This window comes from Apteryx mantelli, chromosome 5 (assembly GCF_036417845.1).
Source record: "Apteryx mantelli isolate bAptMan1 chromosome 5, bAptMan1.hap1, whole genome shotgun sequence".
NCBI lineage: Eukaryota > Metazoa > Chordata > Aves > Apterygiformes > Apterygidae > Apteryx > Apteryx mantelli.
This window is the reverse complement of record NC_089982.1, coordinates 36,513,285-36,531,335: the sequence shown is the minus strand read 5'-3', so window position 1 is coordinate 36,531,335 and position 18,051 is coordinate 36,513,285. Positions and strand designations below refer to the sequence as shown.

General features: G+C 36.0%; 1 protein-coding gene across 1 annotated transcript in view; it reads left to right on the top strand.

Annotated features, from left to right (window-relative positions):
- Positions 1 to 14,690, top strand: part of IQCM (IQ motif containing M) — an 81,276-nt gene extending 66,586 nt beyond the window's left edge. The window contains 2 exon segments of the mRNA XM_067297028.1: positions 13,590 to 13,748; positions 14,590 to 14,690. Coding sequence (XP_067153129.1) covers positions 13,590 to 13,748; positions 14,590 to 14,690 — 260 coding nt within the window.
- The last annotated feature ends 3,361 nt before the right edge of the window (positions 14,691 to 18,051 follow it).

The following is an 18,051-nucleotide window of genomic DNA, read 5'->3' as shown; positions in this document are numbered from 1 at the left end:
TAGATTCGAATCAGGTTTGGGTATCCAATAAAAGCAAGCATTTGTTAACTTCAGTGGCAATGGAGTTAGATGATCAGAAGTATCCTTCCCATTAACAACTGCACCCAAGTCTCCATTTTACAATGAAATTAGCAAATACAATAACAAAAATATCTCTACTTTTTTCAAGTTATTATTATTTTTCTTTCTTCCTTTTCACCCTTCTTTGATTGCCTGTTCTCTTGTTGCAGAAATTGAAGTGTACAAGGCACAGAACTATATGGATGGAGGGGACTGTCTCGTGGTTCAAGTGGTTGAACACCACTGTAGAGGACTGGATTCCTCTCCTACCTTCAACCCCATGTTCTAATGGGGTGCTGAACAGATCTCTTGTATCAGAATTTTTACAGATTTTTACAGATATTTTCTGCTTCTGAACATTCTGAAAGCTCATGTGTACAGGTCCAGAAAATAGAGGCAATATTTTAAATGTGCACTGCTAGATAAATGATGACTTTTTTCTTCTAGAATACTTAGTTGTCAAAGAAGGCACGCGAATTAGTGAATATTTAGCAATGTGGCCTTCATTTCTCTGTGCTTCAATTATATGACTTCTTAGAGGTGTTGTGAGGATAGATTAATTATATTGAGAGCTGAGAGCACCACAAAAAAGCTGAGAAAACCACAAAAAAGCCTATGAAGAAATTGGTAATTTTGTATTCAGTGCAGGGTTTGGATGATGTGTGATAAATAAGGTTTGGAATCAAACATAGAATGATGAAGATAAAAAGAAAAACTAAATAGCTCCCCATTCAGTGAGCACAGTCCATTTTAAACACTGAACAAGTCCTGTAGGGGGAAAAAATCTGCAACTTTAGTTCTCATATTTTATAACTTCTGAGTTTATGAATCTGTAAATTTAATATTTTTGTAACATAAGATTGCAAAAAATGCATAGCAGAATTGGCACAAAAGAGCATTCTTCCAGGAGGTTATCTCACAGTTTTCATTTAAGCAAGATGTAAGAGTTTGTGCAAATTTTTAAACAAAGCGCTTTTGTTATTGTTGTTGTTAGTGCCGGAAATGAAGCTGCTTGTTATCAGTAAACTTCTCAGCAGCTGCCTAGTCAACTGGATGCCCGTGTTTCCTTGTCCAGCTACATGGTGCTATGTACTTCTGGGGGTAGCCAATATACCTGGAAGAGATCTAATATTCCTGAGTAGTCCTGCTGGACCTGCCTTGTTGTGAAAAGGAACTGAAATGTAGGATTCAGATACACTGAAGCTTAATTTTTAAGCTTTATGATTAGAGGTACAGTCTTTACTGCCCTCATCTGTACTCTATTTAAGTCCCCTGTGTGAATTGCAGTTTTCTCTGGATCAAAAGGCAAAGGAAGCTTCAGTTTTTGATTTCTGCCTGTCAGTCACCCAAGCAGAGTGGATGACCCATTCATAGGGATTACTAGAGCTACACAGGCAGAAACCCATTTTACAGGTAAAGGAAAACTCCCTTTTTGTTTGGTACCTTTGTGGCTGTAATTAACATTTCTGTTTAGTTCTAATTATAGTTTTTGTATCTCAGCCATTATGCTAATGTTGTTGTTCAGTAGTATGTGAGATTGCATTCATTATCACTGGTGAATTAAACCTTTATTAAAGAAAAATCCCCCCAGGCCTCATTCTGAAGTTAAGTAATTATTCATTTGGTTTTATCCTGGCAATTAGTTTATATACTGTAGCACTCATGATTGAGTTTCTATACCTCCCCAAATGAGATTAACCCACCATGGTAAATAAATGCCTAACAACTCCCAATGTGTTGTTTTAAGCACATTCTTATATAACAAAAAAAAAGACTCATCATTCAGTAAAACAGCTTTCTTGCTCCTAGCAAACAATATAGTCAGAAGAAAATTGTGCTGGACATTTGGGGCTCTATGCAGCAATAGTAATAAATGAGTTTATGAAGCCCTCCAACAGAGCAGTTAATTCTTTCTTCAACTGCAATGACCTCCTTGGTCAATACGCTTCATAACTGAGATATGCAGTGTACTGGGCCACAGTCACATAGTAAATCAAGCCTTCTGAGAGCTTCCAGACGTAAATAAATTTCCTGGATTATGTAGCCTAGCTCTCAGTCATGAGAGAGAAAAAAATATCTAGGAAATTTCTTATTGGCCCACCCCACACATTTATAGTTTGTGAATGCCTCACATGCACTAACTATTAAGTTCAACAATACGTCCCTGAAGAAAGACGAGTTCTTATGCCGATTTTAACATTAGAACATGGAGGCATGGAGAAATTAGGTGGTTTTCCAACAGTCACACAAGAAATCATCAGTAGAAGCAGACTCTGAATGCAGTTCCTCTGTGGCCTAATCAAATGTTTTATTTGTTTTAACAGTTTTCTCTCTCATATAGCTTTCTAGAACACATCCAGTTTAAAGGTCTCTTACAAAATGCAAGTTAAGGGCAGAAGTCTTACTCTGTTTAAATTCTCTTTTTACTCTTTTTTCTTCTTATGCTTCTCCATGGGAAGGAGCAACCATTGTCCTGCCTTTAATTACAGCTAAAGGTTTTAGACATATTTCAAAATGAAAACTCCTTAAAGAGCATTATATGAATCAATCAAGCATCCTTGATTCCACCAAGCCTTCAATGGTGGGTCATATATAATCATTGCATAAAGTGAAACCTAACATCCTACCACAGTCAAAACATTAATCGACTTCCTGGGAGTTTTGCCTCAGGAAGTAATTTAAGATATGACCTTGAATGTCAGTAGCTAGTGTATACAATATGCAGACATTACCTTCACTGTGTTGTGAACCCAGTCAATATGCACAGATAGGAGTAATTAGTATACATTTATTTTTGATAAGCATCATTTAATCTCTTGTATATTCTGGCAATATCTACCATATACCCACAGGATCTAGGAGCCACCTTAAACATCTCCACTTTCAATTCCAAATGCAAGCTACCTGCCATTAACCTTGCCTCAATATCAAACATGTGAAGCACAGCAGACATAAAATAAATAAATGAAAAATAATTTTGAAAACTGTCACATAATTTTCCCACTGGATAAAAGAGGGAGAAGAAGAAAAAGGAGGGAATCACAGTGCTGTTCATGTCCTTTAAGTGTTTCACTTCAGATTCTCAGAGGTTATCTGCCTCACTTGCATTACCATCAAGGGAAGTTACATGCCTAAGTATATTTGAGTTTCCGGACTTCAGCTCTATGCAGCTGAAGGTGGGATGAGAACCTGAATAAAATTCAAGGTCATTAATAAATCTGATTAAATTATGTATTGTATGTGAAGTTATAGATCACATTACACAACATGGTGTTATTTACAGTAGATGCTATCCCACCTCTTGGGATGCTAAGGAGGTTGCTTAGTTAATTTTCATAAAGTGTTTTGAAATAATAAAGTGATATACGTGCCAAGTATTACAGTACTGTACTGTATGTCATTACTGTAATGGGTTTGAATGGTGTGCTGTAGGGCTTCCACATAGAAGTCATTTTCATCTGAATGTGTTTTACAGGCCAGTGCATACATGGAGAGCTCTCTGAAACCACAAAGAAATTGTTCAGTGGATCAGTGCAGTGGTAGTGGGGCGCAGTGATCAGGGAGGGTCAAGTTCCGTGCTTTGTCTTTAATCCCTTGCTTCATGGAGTAGCAAAGGTATCATTATGGGAAGAAAGCTCTCGTTCCCAGAGTGAGGAAAAGGAAATACATATATGACCTGCTGACCAATCCAAAGTGAGTGCTAACTGATATTCAGAAGGAAAGCAGGGAGTAAACTAGGTTTTCAGCTGAGAAATCATTCTGTCAGAGTGAATTATGGAGGCTTCCACGTTTAACCTTGTGTCAGTTATTTTGCAGCAAACCTCTTCAGGTTTTGAGTAAATCTATTTTTGATTTCCACAATGGTAAAGGAAATCAGGCTGGGTTTTTATCCCTCCTGCATTATCAGAAACCATGATTTCATGGTAGTGAAAACCCTATAGAACAAATTCTTTTTTCACTAATACATATTCAAGTGAACTGCTGCCTGTGCTTGTGCCCTGACCACAGGCCAGTGTCAGAATGCCAATACGTAGTGCCATGCCTCTGGGTATCCACTGCAGTTGTGCAAAAAGGAGATAGGTCTCCTCCACAGTCTCATAATAACCCTTTCAGTCATGGCTTCTCAAAGCTCTCCAAACAGGAAAGATGGAAAAGGTGATAGAAGAAACTAAAACTCCAGAATTTTCCACTGTTGCAATTGTCCTTTATTGACTCTTACTGTGACTTTTTGTCCTGCAGGAATGGGTGACCTGAACCTGCATTCTTAACTGAAGAGAGACATTTAAAAAAATATATTAAAGACACAATGATGTTCACCTGTTCTTTGATGACAGGACATGAGACAATCTGAGTTAGGCAGTGAGCTCGCAGTCAGAGTCTGCATACCCGTTAGTTCTGTTTCCAGACACTTTTGCCTCTACCAAGAAGTCTTATTAGCTGCTGTGAATGCTTCTGCTGTGGTAGACTAATTTTTACAAGCTTATGTATGTAGCAGCAATGATTATTCTTCTCTGTTCCTTAGGAGGAAAAAAAAGCAGTTACGCTGTTTCTCCTTTCAAAAGTTACTTATTTATTTAAATATAGAATTTCTGTTAATTTTGTCAGAGTAAGCTTAAAATGGTTGCATTTTGAATCAGACTATCACAACAATGTAGAAGATATTTTAGTGAGAGAGAGAGAATTTCGGAGCTGTTGTTTTGAATGCTCTGCTGTTTTCATGGTGGTACGTACTGTGGTGAAGATGCTAGGAGGTTGTGACATGAGTGCAGAGGGTATGGTCTGAGCAGTTTATTGCTTCTGGTAGACATTTCAGCAGTGGAACTTGTGCATGGTATTTGAAATTGTTTTCATCATTAAAGAAGTGTAATAAGTGCTGTTTTTTGAGTTTTTTTTAATGATGTCCACTTGGAGAGGAAAGGAGATATAAAGATATTCAAAGCTAGCTGATTTAGTTAGTGAGTAACATATTTCTCCCCAAAAAAAACCTAATGTGTTAAAGTGTTCTAATATTACAATTACATTACAATATATTGTATGAAATATTACAATTGCATTACAATAAAGCAATATCTGATAAAGGTGGAGGGCAGTACAACTCTAACTTGACTGTTGTTCTGCATCATCATCTTCAGCTATAAGTGCTTGTGGCTAAAAATTTCCAAAAACATAACAGTCTTTAATTTTAAATTAGTAGAAAACTTCTATGCCAAAAGGAGATATTGTTGATTTTCTGCTAGGTCCCAAATTCCCAGTCCCTGAAATTACTATGCAAACTGTGCAATGATAACTATAGAGGTTCATTAGAACAACAGATTTACTTGGTAGGCACAATGGACTGTGTTCTCCAGTACTGTTGTCCTAAAGAAATCTGGTCATGTTAAGGAAAGCTTTCACATATTTCAATAAAAAGATGTTCAAAAATATATTTATTAATGAGTTTATTTCAAGTTTATTTTACCTCCATTTTTTTTCCTCTCAATTTTCTACGTATACATCAATTTATTTACTACCACTGCAAACATTAAGAGAGTATTAGGAAAGTTTTAGTAAATTATCAACACTTTTATAATATTTGAAAGGTGCTTCAGATTTCTGTTGACACGTGACCAGAGCTAATCTGTAAATAAAGATATGAAAACATGCTGTGCATATGAGCAGGTGGGCATGTTTTTATTCCTGGCTGATACCTATTCTTTTCTAGATTTCCTTAAAAGGAACTGGAACTGGGAGGAAATTGTACCATTCTTCAGTTTTACTGAAGTATGCTTGAGTTATGTTGTAATAATGATCAAATTAAAGCTTTCTCTGTGCTATGCCTGGGAATGGATTTCCTGCAAAAAAGAGAGAGAAAAATAACTTCAAGTTAGGGTAAGCTTTTGCTAAGTCTTTCCACAGTCAAGTGAAATAAGACTGTTGAAGGTTCAGAATCAGGAATGGAAAAACTGAAAATTACTTTGCCACAAGCAAAGGGTTAGTAATGTAAAAATATTTGCATCAGAATAGATACTTTAGTAACTAGTAGAACTGGTCCAAAACATTTTTGTTATACTATTCTGGGAGGTTGTAGGGTCAAAAATAGAATTTTAGCAGATCAAAACATCAAAGCGTATTTTTTTAAATCACTTTGACATATTATTGTTGTTATTGCACATAGCACAGTAATGGCTTGCTGCCAGTCAGACACATTCTACTTGCTTTATTTACACATTGAGGTCAATGAGATTCCAAAGCAGGATTACTCATTTGTCACTAACAAATTTAGATTTGCCAGTGAAATGACCTATGTTGTCAGCAGGATTGTCTTAAACCAAAGATCCTGAGTCTCTGCTGCATGAATTAAAGGGGTTACTAAGATGACTGGTGCTAATAACATTTTTGGTAGACCTGCACTGCTCAGTTTGCTTAAACAGTACCAGCTATTATGATAATATAATATTATAACAGCAATATTACTATCAGCACTAATGTTGTTATTATTATTTTAATGACCTCTTTTCTTTTTCTGGAACCCTGACTCATGGTTATGAACGGTCAAGCATCTCGCATTGCCTGATTGTGGTGCCAAGCTGTAAGTTTGGAATGACTTCCAGTCCTTTGCTGATTCTTGTTCATTTGTTTGTTTCTTCTACATGGGTGACTGTGTCTTTTGTTCCAAGGTTAGTCAACAAACGGTAGGAAATACAAATTTTAGATCAGTTTTGGATTTCCCACACCTGGGGATACAACTTAAGTGTTAGGACCACAAGAACTTGCATTTATGCAGTTCATGTCTGTATATTTTGAAGGCTGTGTTTTTCAGTATTGATTTTTTTTCACTATTCATCTGCAGGAGGTGTATTGCTTCCCTTTCATTGCTGGGCTAACAAATAAAATATATATTAGGCTGAAAGAGATAAATTATTTAATATAATTTCACAACTACAGTCTTTATTATACTCAGAAGCTTGTTATTTACCCATCACAATTGTATAACCAATTGTTCCCATAATCCTCAGCGTTTAAGAATGAGGTTTCCATGGTAATCTTAGATTTTGTAAATACTTATCATTTCTGTAAATGGCTAGTTTAAATAAATAAGTAATCAGTTATCTTGTAGTCAGAATATACTTTATTGGTACAAGAAGCTGAAATATACCTCTGTTATAAAAATAGACTAGTTTGTTCAATCATAATAAGTTCACAATCTGCAGAATCATGACCCTACTGATAGTGTTAACAAAAGCTTGCTCCTTAATTATCTGCATTGCATTCAGCTGCTGTTTCCCTCCTAAACTCAATTATAATACTAATAGCAGCTGTGCTGCCATTGTTTGTTGCAATTCATTTTAAAGAAGTTTGATTGGATGTCATTGGTCTTTTTGACTAAATGTGCAAGGTTCAAAGTATCCACTGCCACTAATAGCCCTCATCTCATCTCAAGATTATACCAATTATTTACATAATTATATATTATACATTGTAGAGCTATTACGTATTATTTCTAAATGATAGTTCTCTGTCAAAGATGTTGAACAAAAGAATATATATAGTTTTATTGTCCTTACACATATTTTAATGTTGGTGAAGATATGCTTATGGTTATTCTCTGTTTCTGTGTTAGCCAACAATTGAAGTATCCTTCCACTACACTGGAAGTTTATTAGAGCATTCAAGAGTCTCTTCTGATTTCAGTTATGACTCTTCATTTATTATCTCTTCTGTACATCTATGTCTGTAATGGATGTGCTAAGCAAATACTTTTACAGGAACAAAAATGTCCTTTGATATCCTTCAAGTTTTGTTGTGCTATTGTATGACAGATCTTAGTTTGATGATTTAATATGATAATTACAACAGGTAGTAGAGATACACTTCATTATTACCACCTGTATAACTGTAAAAAAACAACTCATCTCTAGTTTAATATGTAAGTGTAAACTTATATGAGGGAATATTTCAGGTCATTTTTATAAGAGCAAACAATAATAACTGGTGGAATTGCTGCAGACATTGGACGTTCCATCTGTGGAGATAGTTCTATTGACTTTATATCACTACTACAAATACAACTTCATTTCACACACACTACTGGCCTCATCGTTTCAGGACAACTAATATATGTCAAAGGAAAGAAAGAGAAGTAGAGAATAAAGTGATAATCTTTTTGATTATTCTAGGAAAAGGCTATCTATTTAGATACTAACTGAATTTCTTCAGCATTTATAGGTGAAATGAAGTGACTTGAAGTGACAGGTTTATTCCTAAGACCGTGGGAGCCTGAAGTTTGTTTTGGGCACATATCTAACACAAAGGCAAGGTCATAAATTCCGTCTTCTTATCAAGAGACTGGTGATGATGACCAGCTGCATGTATGTGGGGTGTCAACAGGTTCAGGGTCTGTTGAAGACTCTGGACTGTCAATGGATTAATTCACGAGGGCAGTCCTGCATTTTTTTTCAGTTTGTTCTTTCTGATATCTTGAATATTTCAGAAAAAGAAAATAAAACCTCCTCAAAGCATTGGAAGAACCCTGCTGGAGTTGCAAAGTTATGTGATCTGTAGTTTGCATGGCAGCTGCACTGCATATACAAATTGACCTCTCTGTGCCTACACAGAGTAATGGTCTTCAGTTGCACAATCATGAACATATTTGCATGGAATTGCTGCTGCATGCAGTACACAAAAGATTCAGAGTTTTATGGCAAAGGAGATTGTAGTGAATACTCCTCCAATTTTGCAGAAGCTAAAAGGTACATTGCAGATGATGATGAGAACTGCAGGGAGAGAAAGGTTGGCTACATAGCTAAGGCATTTGAATGTTGTCCAGAACTCTCTAGAGAGTTTCTATTTACTGATAGTTAATTTATTTAAATGTATCTGCAGAGATGCAGAAGTTGTCTGGACACAATCCTAGGCAACATGCTCTAGGTGAGCCTGCTTGAGCAGGGGGGGTTGGACTAGATGATCTCCTGAGGTCCCTTCCAACTTCAGCTGTTCTGTGATTCTGTGACTTGGGATCTTCATGACTGGTTTACAGAAGTGCTGAACATTCAGAGCTACACCTGAAGTTTAGATTTCTGCCACAACTTGAAGGTTGTGTTTAAAACATATAAAATGTTAATAGAATGCCAAATACTCTGAAAATGGGATCCTAGATTTCTGAGACTGGGAAACCACAGTTCCTGGATACTTTCATCCTTATTCTTTCTTGGTCAGTTTTCAAAATGTATTTGCACGGCTAGCAATGTGTAATCTCTTAGAGGAATTTTCAAAAGCACTTGTGTAATGGAAATAAAGTGTCTTGGCACTTTTGAGAAAACTATTAGGCTCCTTTATGCATCTTTGGGTACGTATATAACTGAAAAATCTGGTCCTGTGTGCCCTAGCTCCTAAGCAGTAAAATGACCATAATAAAACCCTTTCATCCCTTGGGTTGTTGCAAACGTAAATTTGTTAATGTCTGTGAACATTCAATACTCTCGTGATAAGTCTCATGAAGCAACTCACAAGGAAATTACTAATTCCATCATCAGCTCAGAGTGTGAGTACTGTAAGGTAATTAAGTCCTGAAGTAACACACTGAAAAATGAGAAAAAAAATACCAAATAGCTGCTCATGAGGTGAATACCATCAGCTTGATGCACTGAAAGAGACAGGGTTCATGTGGATCATGAAATTAGAGACCATATCATAATGCACATGCAAAAGGGATTCTAATATTTAAGTACTTGACTTTGCAACCTCAATAATGATATCTGAACACAGTTCTTTAATATTCTATAAAATTTTGGTTGATAGTCATTTGGGAAAACACATATATCTAACTTACAGCTCTGCCACCTGTTATTAGTACAGTCATCCTAAACAGGAGGCAATCAAAGTTTTATAGCACCTGAAGCTGTCACAGATCTGTATTAGGGCAGTGATGAATGCACCTTTTCTTTTTTCAGAGTTGGCTACCAAATACTTACCACTGAAATCTCCTGGAAAACAAATATGAATCTGGATAATGAGACAAGTCTGCCATGTAGATGAAAATAAATGAAAAGTTTATTCTAAAAGAGCTTCAGAAGCACAATTCATTTCCAGGCATGTTGTGTATTTGTTCCAAAAATTTCATTGTATGGAATATGAAAATATATCTTAGAGGTATGGATGGCATTTAAGGCATGCATTGAATACAAATGTGAATCATGGTTTAAGATTTAAAATGTAATTTCACTTTAAAAATCCATAATTTTAGTGTGAAGTCTAACCCCCTTTTTTTTACTATATTCTTGGACTCGCTGCATAGCTCTATTCTGGTCTTGGTAGGTTCTGTGGATGTACTTGGATTTCTGTTCTCATACTATCAAGCAATCCTTGTTACACGGTCCTTCATCCTGTGAGTGTATTTCTAAATACTTGCACAAAGTAACCAATATGTGGGATTCATGGTCATTTGAATGTTATTCCTGCTTCTTCATGTTTGCCCAGTTGGTGAGGAAGGGCTAGCAGTTGCACCATGCTACTCCACTTTGAAGCAAAAGACTTTAAAGTTCTTATTTTATCTTCTTAGATCAACATTTTAAAATAATTCTGAATTAACTGAGGGTTATCCAATAGAGCTAAATTGGAGAAGGATTCATTTTTTTGTGTTTCTTGATAAACCTGCTTGTTCGAAGTGTTTCTATATTTGCTGGTTTCTAGTTCCTGTGTCCTGTGGGGACAAGAGAGAAATCTATTTTTATCATACAATTTTCAACATGAGAAGTTTCTTGTAACTGGAAGGGAAATGACCTTCGTGAAACACTGCAAATCCAAACCTGGCAATTGGTTCTTAAACTGTTCTTGTAACTGGTGAGATTGTAAACCTAATCTCTATATAGGGATATTCCATATGAGTGTGCTAGATCTATGTTCCATCCTCTGTTATGTTGTAAATCTTTTTAATGTGCTTAGCATACAATTTAAACCCTAGTATTTGACAAATGCAGGGTAGTCTAATGTTGTAAACTATGTGAATGGTGCAAAGGAGCATTAGCAAAATATGGTTATCCTGCCAACCTGCTGGGAGACAATGAGAGATTACATTGATGGGTTGTTCCTCCTGAAGTTTGATAAAAGCTGACTATTGTACTTCCTGGCACAAATGAAAGTGTCTCAAGTAAGTCTGATTGTACTAAGGTCTTGAGGGGTGGCAACAGCACTGAGCAGGAGGCCTGTGTACAATAATATTTACGTCATAGAAATGCTTTGTCTTTGCCAATCTGTAATTCTACTGTTTATCATCCACCTTTCAGCATGCCTTCGTAGCAGCTTGCAAACTGACTGCTTTGCTAGCTATCTTGGCAATTTCATTTCGAATTTGCTGTTCTGTAATTCCCCTGGAACATATTTTTGTTTCTCCTTGGAAGCAGGTAATACAGTTTGTCATTTCCCACCTCTGGGACCTTGGCGGTTCTCCATTAGTTCTGAAGAAGAATAGCCAGTGGCTCCAATACTAGTTCTTTAAGTTCCATTAGCTCTCTGGGATGAATTCCATCTGATTCCTGTGAATTTTCTTTTGTTGCAATAAACATATTGTATATTAAAAGAAAGATCAGTTATGGTATTACTTACTTAAGCAGGCCTGGGCAAATCTGTTCTGCTAGATTTTTTTAGAAAGAGGAAGGCCAGGAAGGTGTGTGTTAATGTCTGGATGGGAAGTGAGCCTGGATTTACAAAAGACAACTGAACTGTTGCAATAATGGTAGTGGACAGAAATGTGACAAATTATAGTACCAGCAGAGGAACTAGCCCATGATACATTTTGGGATGTTATTATAAATAATAACTGTTAACTATTAGTATTATTTAACATTAGAATAGTGACAAAAAATCTAGTTTTTAAATTCTATTTATTGAAATGTAAGTGCTTCTTGTTTATAAATCTGGCTATTCCCTAGTACATCTGCTTGATTAGTTCTGCAGCTTAGGTTCCAAGTCAAGTTTTAATGAACTTTGTTGTCCTTTCTCCTTGTCATGTGTTGTGTACATTTAATTATGATATCGGAGATCAATGATCCTTACATTTATTTTCTTAGATTATATCACTCGATGACATGACTCTGAAATGCTTTTTTAGCAGTTTTGCCCTTCAGCTGTAAATTGTGATTCTGTACTTCTTCATTAATGATCTTGGAGTGCTTACATAACTACTTGAGAAAAAATATTAAATGTAAGATGGTTCCATTAATTTAAGAGCAGGGACAGTCTATTTAGACTCCCCTTTCTTTGCTCAGAGAGTACAACATTTTTCATTTTGATAAATGCTTTGCCTTGTTATAACTTTTTTAACTAATGGATATGGAAAAAAACTGTTAAATAAAAATGGTATGACAAAAAAGTATGACATTCACTTATTTTATGCAGAAACAAATGAATGCAACATGAAGTGACTTTATTCAACTGTAACAACAAAATATTGGAAGTTCAGTGCTGAGATGGCTTTGGAATTTATTTCTGGTGGAATATAGATCTCTCTGCTTCCAGGTGCAGTTTTGATACAGCCCAAATGGTTAAATAAGCAAGGTTGCCAGCAATGCAGTGCTATAAGGCAGTTGGCTCATTGCCCTTTTCTAAAGGATGCAACAGCTATTCTTACCTTGAGTTTCAGCATCAGCATCCTGGACATGGGTTGCATTTGGATATTAATCAGAAGGGAGAACTTCCCCTACACCCAGACATGCTTCTAGAGAAGTTATTCTAAAGGTTGCTGCCAACAAAGGTCATACACAGATATTTACATTGCTTCAGCTGCACTGTAGTCAGGAACAATGCAGTAGTTTCCAAGGAAATTGCCCCTCTATATGTGTGTACCAAAAAGTCTTTTGTTTCATGAGGACTCATGCCTCCTGAATCCAGTACAAGGACTTGCATGAGAGATATTTACAGGATCAAGCTCCTTTATGGACTCCTTTTTGGTGTTGGAGTTGTTCCATTTTTTAAATACGTTATTATCAACTGCTGCTGAAGATCATTATTGAAACTGTGGTTGGAATAGTTGCTTACTTGAAGTTTTAGCTCCCTTTTTTTTGATATGGTGCTATTAATAATTATTTGAATTTCCCATGTAATTTAATGATCTGTAACTTCAAGCGTGCTACATTTTGTGGCCAATAAACAGTAAGGGTCTAGCTTGAGATTTTCAAAGGGATTGAAGATTTTGAATGCCTTTGAAAATCTTAGTCATGCTTATCACTGGACTCTACTCAGAAAATATTGAATCATATCATTTAGTGAGTATCATTACAGAATATATCTGCTTATTGAACTGGTTGAAGTATTTGAATAATAATCGGTTAAACCTTTCCAAATTGGACACCTTTGTCCTGGTTTTTAATATCCTGTAAGTCTATATGCTTCCCAACCTTCTAACTTGTAAAATATCACAGTTCTACTCTGGTGTGTTTAACAGAGTAATAAAAGGAAATCTATCTGTACAAATTATTAATGTGAATGTCAATTACATATGTTTATCAGAGGAAAGACATTGGTCATTATACAAATACTATTATTTTTTTCTTCAGCTTCCACTGCTCCTTTAAGAAGCGTCAAGAAGCATCAAGCAATTGAAATGGCTTTCACATTATTTCCTCCCCTTGGTGCAAATGTGAAGAATATAATTACCGTGACGTCACCATGGGTGCACCCAGTAATGGATGGAAAAGATGGATCCAAGAATTCAGGTAAAAAATTTCAACCCCTCAGAAGGATATGAGTATAATGAAGGGCATGAAGGTGTTGTACCTTCTGCATCATCTGTGAGAACCTGTATATGTAGCATATGCATCTCTATACAAACATGTTTACCTCTCTTCCCACCTCCCTGCCCCAAAGAACTGATTTATACTTTCCAAAATTGAGATATTTTACCAATTGGCTTTCCATAGCATGAGATAAAACCCCTGTTTTTCAGGAGTTTTCAACACAAAACATACTAACTCAGTGACCGAGCATTACACTTTACCTATAAAGGTTTTACTATGTGTGTTAATGTTAGAAAGAGCATATTCAGTAGTTATCTCACTGAAGATTCAAATTCAGGGGTAATGCTCTTTTTCTGTCACTTTGGCAATAGAAACCCAGGCAGAGGAACTCCACATACAATGCAAGTGAATCTAGATGTGCAGAAAGAATCCAGAATGCATCTGCTGGAGAGAGGAGGTGAAAAAGGTAGAGGAGAGAAGCATGCCTGTCCAGGTCATGCTAGTATGGAGACTGCAGTGCCACTGCAAAGTCTATGCAGATATACTTAACATGTCTCAGGGCATGATTCCACTGGGAAGGACACTATGTCTGCAGTCAGGGATTGTGTGAGTAGGAGAGAGGTGAAAGCAAAGGGAAAAAATTCAAGTAAAAACCTCCACAAAGCTATAAGATGTTTAGCAGGCTGGCTTTACTGTTTCCTTGATGTCAGAACAGGTAGAGTTTTCCCTATAACAAGCTTGGTGTCAGAGGAAACGTTGAACTAAAATTCCGTATGGGAAATATTCCATGATTCACAGTTTTTATGCTCTTTCCCCTTAGTTCACCAGGTAATAGCAGCCAAGCCATATGTTAGAAATGGAAGGTCAAGATCCTGTCAGTTACTCCCACACCTTCATGGTATTTTCCTGCAGCACATTTAGGCTCTAAACCTAAACCTATTTCTAGGATTTGGCCCAAAGATTGCACTCAGTAGGTTTCACATAGAAGTGGAATTTAAGGACACAAAAAGAAAAATGTCCAGCTGTGCAAGCACAGATTTTTTTTTTTTTAATGTGTATATAAATCAAAAGATTGGTGGAAAAAAAGAATAAATGAAGGAGGTGAGCGGGAGCCATCCCTCGTCCAGACAATGTTCTGTGTTCTCCTGCTGCTTTCAAAAAAAAAAAGCACTGAATTAAAATTAAGGCAGTTGTGCTCATCCTTGCTGTTTTAGCAACACAGTCTCCTTCTTCTGTCACTTATCACAAGGTTCCCCATGACAGCTGGTTTGGTGAAGAAATTATTCGTCAAAAAATAACTTTCTATCTTGTTTGTACCTTAAGTTACAAGATCTGGTTTTAAACTAACTGTAAGGTATCATGACTCTGTTTTCTTTAGTAATAATCCATGACTGTAACAGTCATAAGCTTCTGGTTGAAAATGAAATGCAAGAGGATTTTTTTTTTGACCTGCACATGCAGAGGTACCTTTATGGCAAATAGTCACAAGCATTTCCCTGTTCTTTATAATACCATTTACACTGTCTTTACCAAGCTTGAACTGGTATTGTGATGTGCTGAATGATACTTTCTTAGGACCAAATGCCTGGCTCCTGGAAATGGTCATAAAGTCATTGATTTTAATAGAGTAAGGCTGGTTTACAACACTTGTAGAGTGGTGCCATTTTCTGAGATTATTGAAGCCTGCCAAGACCTGAAGTATTTAAATGCTTTCCTTGCTTTGGTCAATATTCTAGATAATGACTTTTCTTTTAAAATGCTTATTCAGATCTTTGATAGCATATTGGTTTGTCATATTCTGATTATAATATAGACAAGAATAGTAGAGGAGACAAAAATAGATCTTCGAAATGAGATTATGACATATATGGTAAGATCTACTTCTGGAGTCCTTTATAGCTTTTTTCCTAAGTGACCAGAGTCTTGCATCTTTTTGACTTACAGCAGTTATTAAACTGGTTGACAACACAGATGCAGTAGTTGCCTTGAAAAGAGATTAGTCTATTAAAGGAGGACTTTCTGTAGCTCAGAGACTCCTCTCCCTATAAACATTTTAGGTCTAGTTAGCTCTGGAAGTTTTTTGTGTTCACCATTAACACTCATAAACACTGCAAGATTCATACACCCCCTTTTTGCTCTTTGCTGTTTCTGTGGCTTCTGAGATTCATCGACCTTTCAGTGGGTAACTGAGAAGCAGTGAACACCCACTTACCAGTTCATTTGCAGGCAGGCCTTTTGCTATCAGGCAAAGGTCTAGTCCAAGAAAAATAATCCCTGACATGGTGATTGTATTTAATTTAAATGTGGAAGTTCACATAGGCATATATTTACACCATATATATAAAATACATATTCCGGTGCAGTGTATTGTGACTTTCTAATCTAAGTATAAAAGTTCTACATATGCTTAAATAAGCAGAAATTAAGCTTTTAAACTCTTTTTGAAGTATGATAGTTTTGTTCGTATCATTGATACACAAGGCATGTTTTCATAACGTTCTGTATTATATCAGCTATTATTGTTCCTACATTTCCAGTAAGTAGTGTGTGAAAATCTCTTTTAAGGATGAATAATCTCCACTGCTTTTTTAACTGGAAAATGGAAGATAATATTCATTCCTCCTTGGAAAAATGACATTATAAAAATGTATCTGTGTATTAAGTTTATTTGCCAGCTTTTGTATTCAGATTGCTTTACTGATTAAAGAGTCAGGTTTTCAAGGTTTAATTCACATTGAATTTTGTCACTGTAGTAAGTTTTTCAAACGTTTTAACTTTCCATATACCCTAGTTTAGATATTTGAAAATGGTATATTATTTCAAACACATTTTTCTGCACTGCTTTTAGGTGAGAGAAGCTGCTTATTTAAATAATGGTATGGGTGATTAATCAATACTTTTATTTCACTGTGTGAACAATTTGAAATAAATACTAAGCTGTATAATACTATTAATGATGAAACATAGTTGGCTTTTCTCTATTAGACTTGTGCTACAATTTTTCTTTTGATATTTTAAGGAAGGACACACATTTTTCCTGTAACTGTTACAAATATCTTGTTCGTTTATGGAACCAGGATATGTATTTTTACAGTAAAATGAGTCTTTTTTTTTCAATGTCTTACTGCAACAAAGAAGCAATACCACAAATAGCTAATTTAACATTATTATGCTTGCTATAAATATATACCTTGAAAATACCTATATTGATAGTATAGCAATGTGCTTAGTGTGGTTAATTTGAATGGAGGAGTAAGAGTGTAAGAGGTTTTTGAAGAGCAGCCTCTCCTTGAGCAGCTAATTTAGAAACCCAGTGTTTACTACCAAAGCCTCTGGAAGTCAATGGAAATCTTCAGTGGTCATTAGATCAGTCACTTACTACACTCTGGTGTATGCCCCAGGCAGTCCATTTGCTCTTTGTTAGTTATCTCAAGGGTGTAAATAATCTCTGTGAGGGATGGTTTACTAGCAATCCTCAGAATAGCCACAATTCCCTCAATTTCTCCTTTCATTGCTAGCCTAAACTGTGATAAGAAGGCCCTGAAAATACTGTGTACTACTGATTAGGGGTAGTGTAATACTGTTCAGTCATATGTATGCGAGATGAAGCTTAGTAAACATGGACTCAACAATTCCATGGGGAAAGAAAGAAACAGTGAGGAAGGAATACAGACTGGAAGGCTGAAGCACTCACACTGTAAGGGGTAGAGTGATTATTCTATTACCTGAGAAAAAGAGAATATGGCAGGTGTTTAAATGCCTCTATGTAGTGCATATTAGCTCTTTCTTTTAGCTTTGATGTGATGTTCCTAGTTTAATTTACATGATATAGCTTCAAAAATAAAAAGAGAAGATATTGAAGAGCTATCATGGCAAGCTCTTCATATGGTGTCAGTTTGGAATAAAGGAATAAAAAGTTCTAATAATATCTTTCAAGCATTAATCTCTGCAAGATGTCGTGAAAAGCAGAATTAGAGCAATATGTGGTCTTTGCCATCTTTGACTGTTGTGACTCAAAGACACTTTTGATCACTTAAAAAGAAAATTCAACATTTAAAAAGCACATGAACTAGTAGAATTTCCAAAACATTCCAATTCCTGATTTACATCCCAACAGGGTCAATTTTCAATGCCTTTCATATAAAAATAAATACACTGTTCTCACGATTGTTTGTGTGTCTAGTTCTCCATACCCCATGCTGTAAATATACCCCACAATGTCAGATCCATGCTGTGATCAACAATATATGCCCAGTGGGCTAGGCTAGCAATATCTAATGTA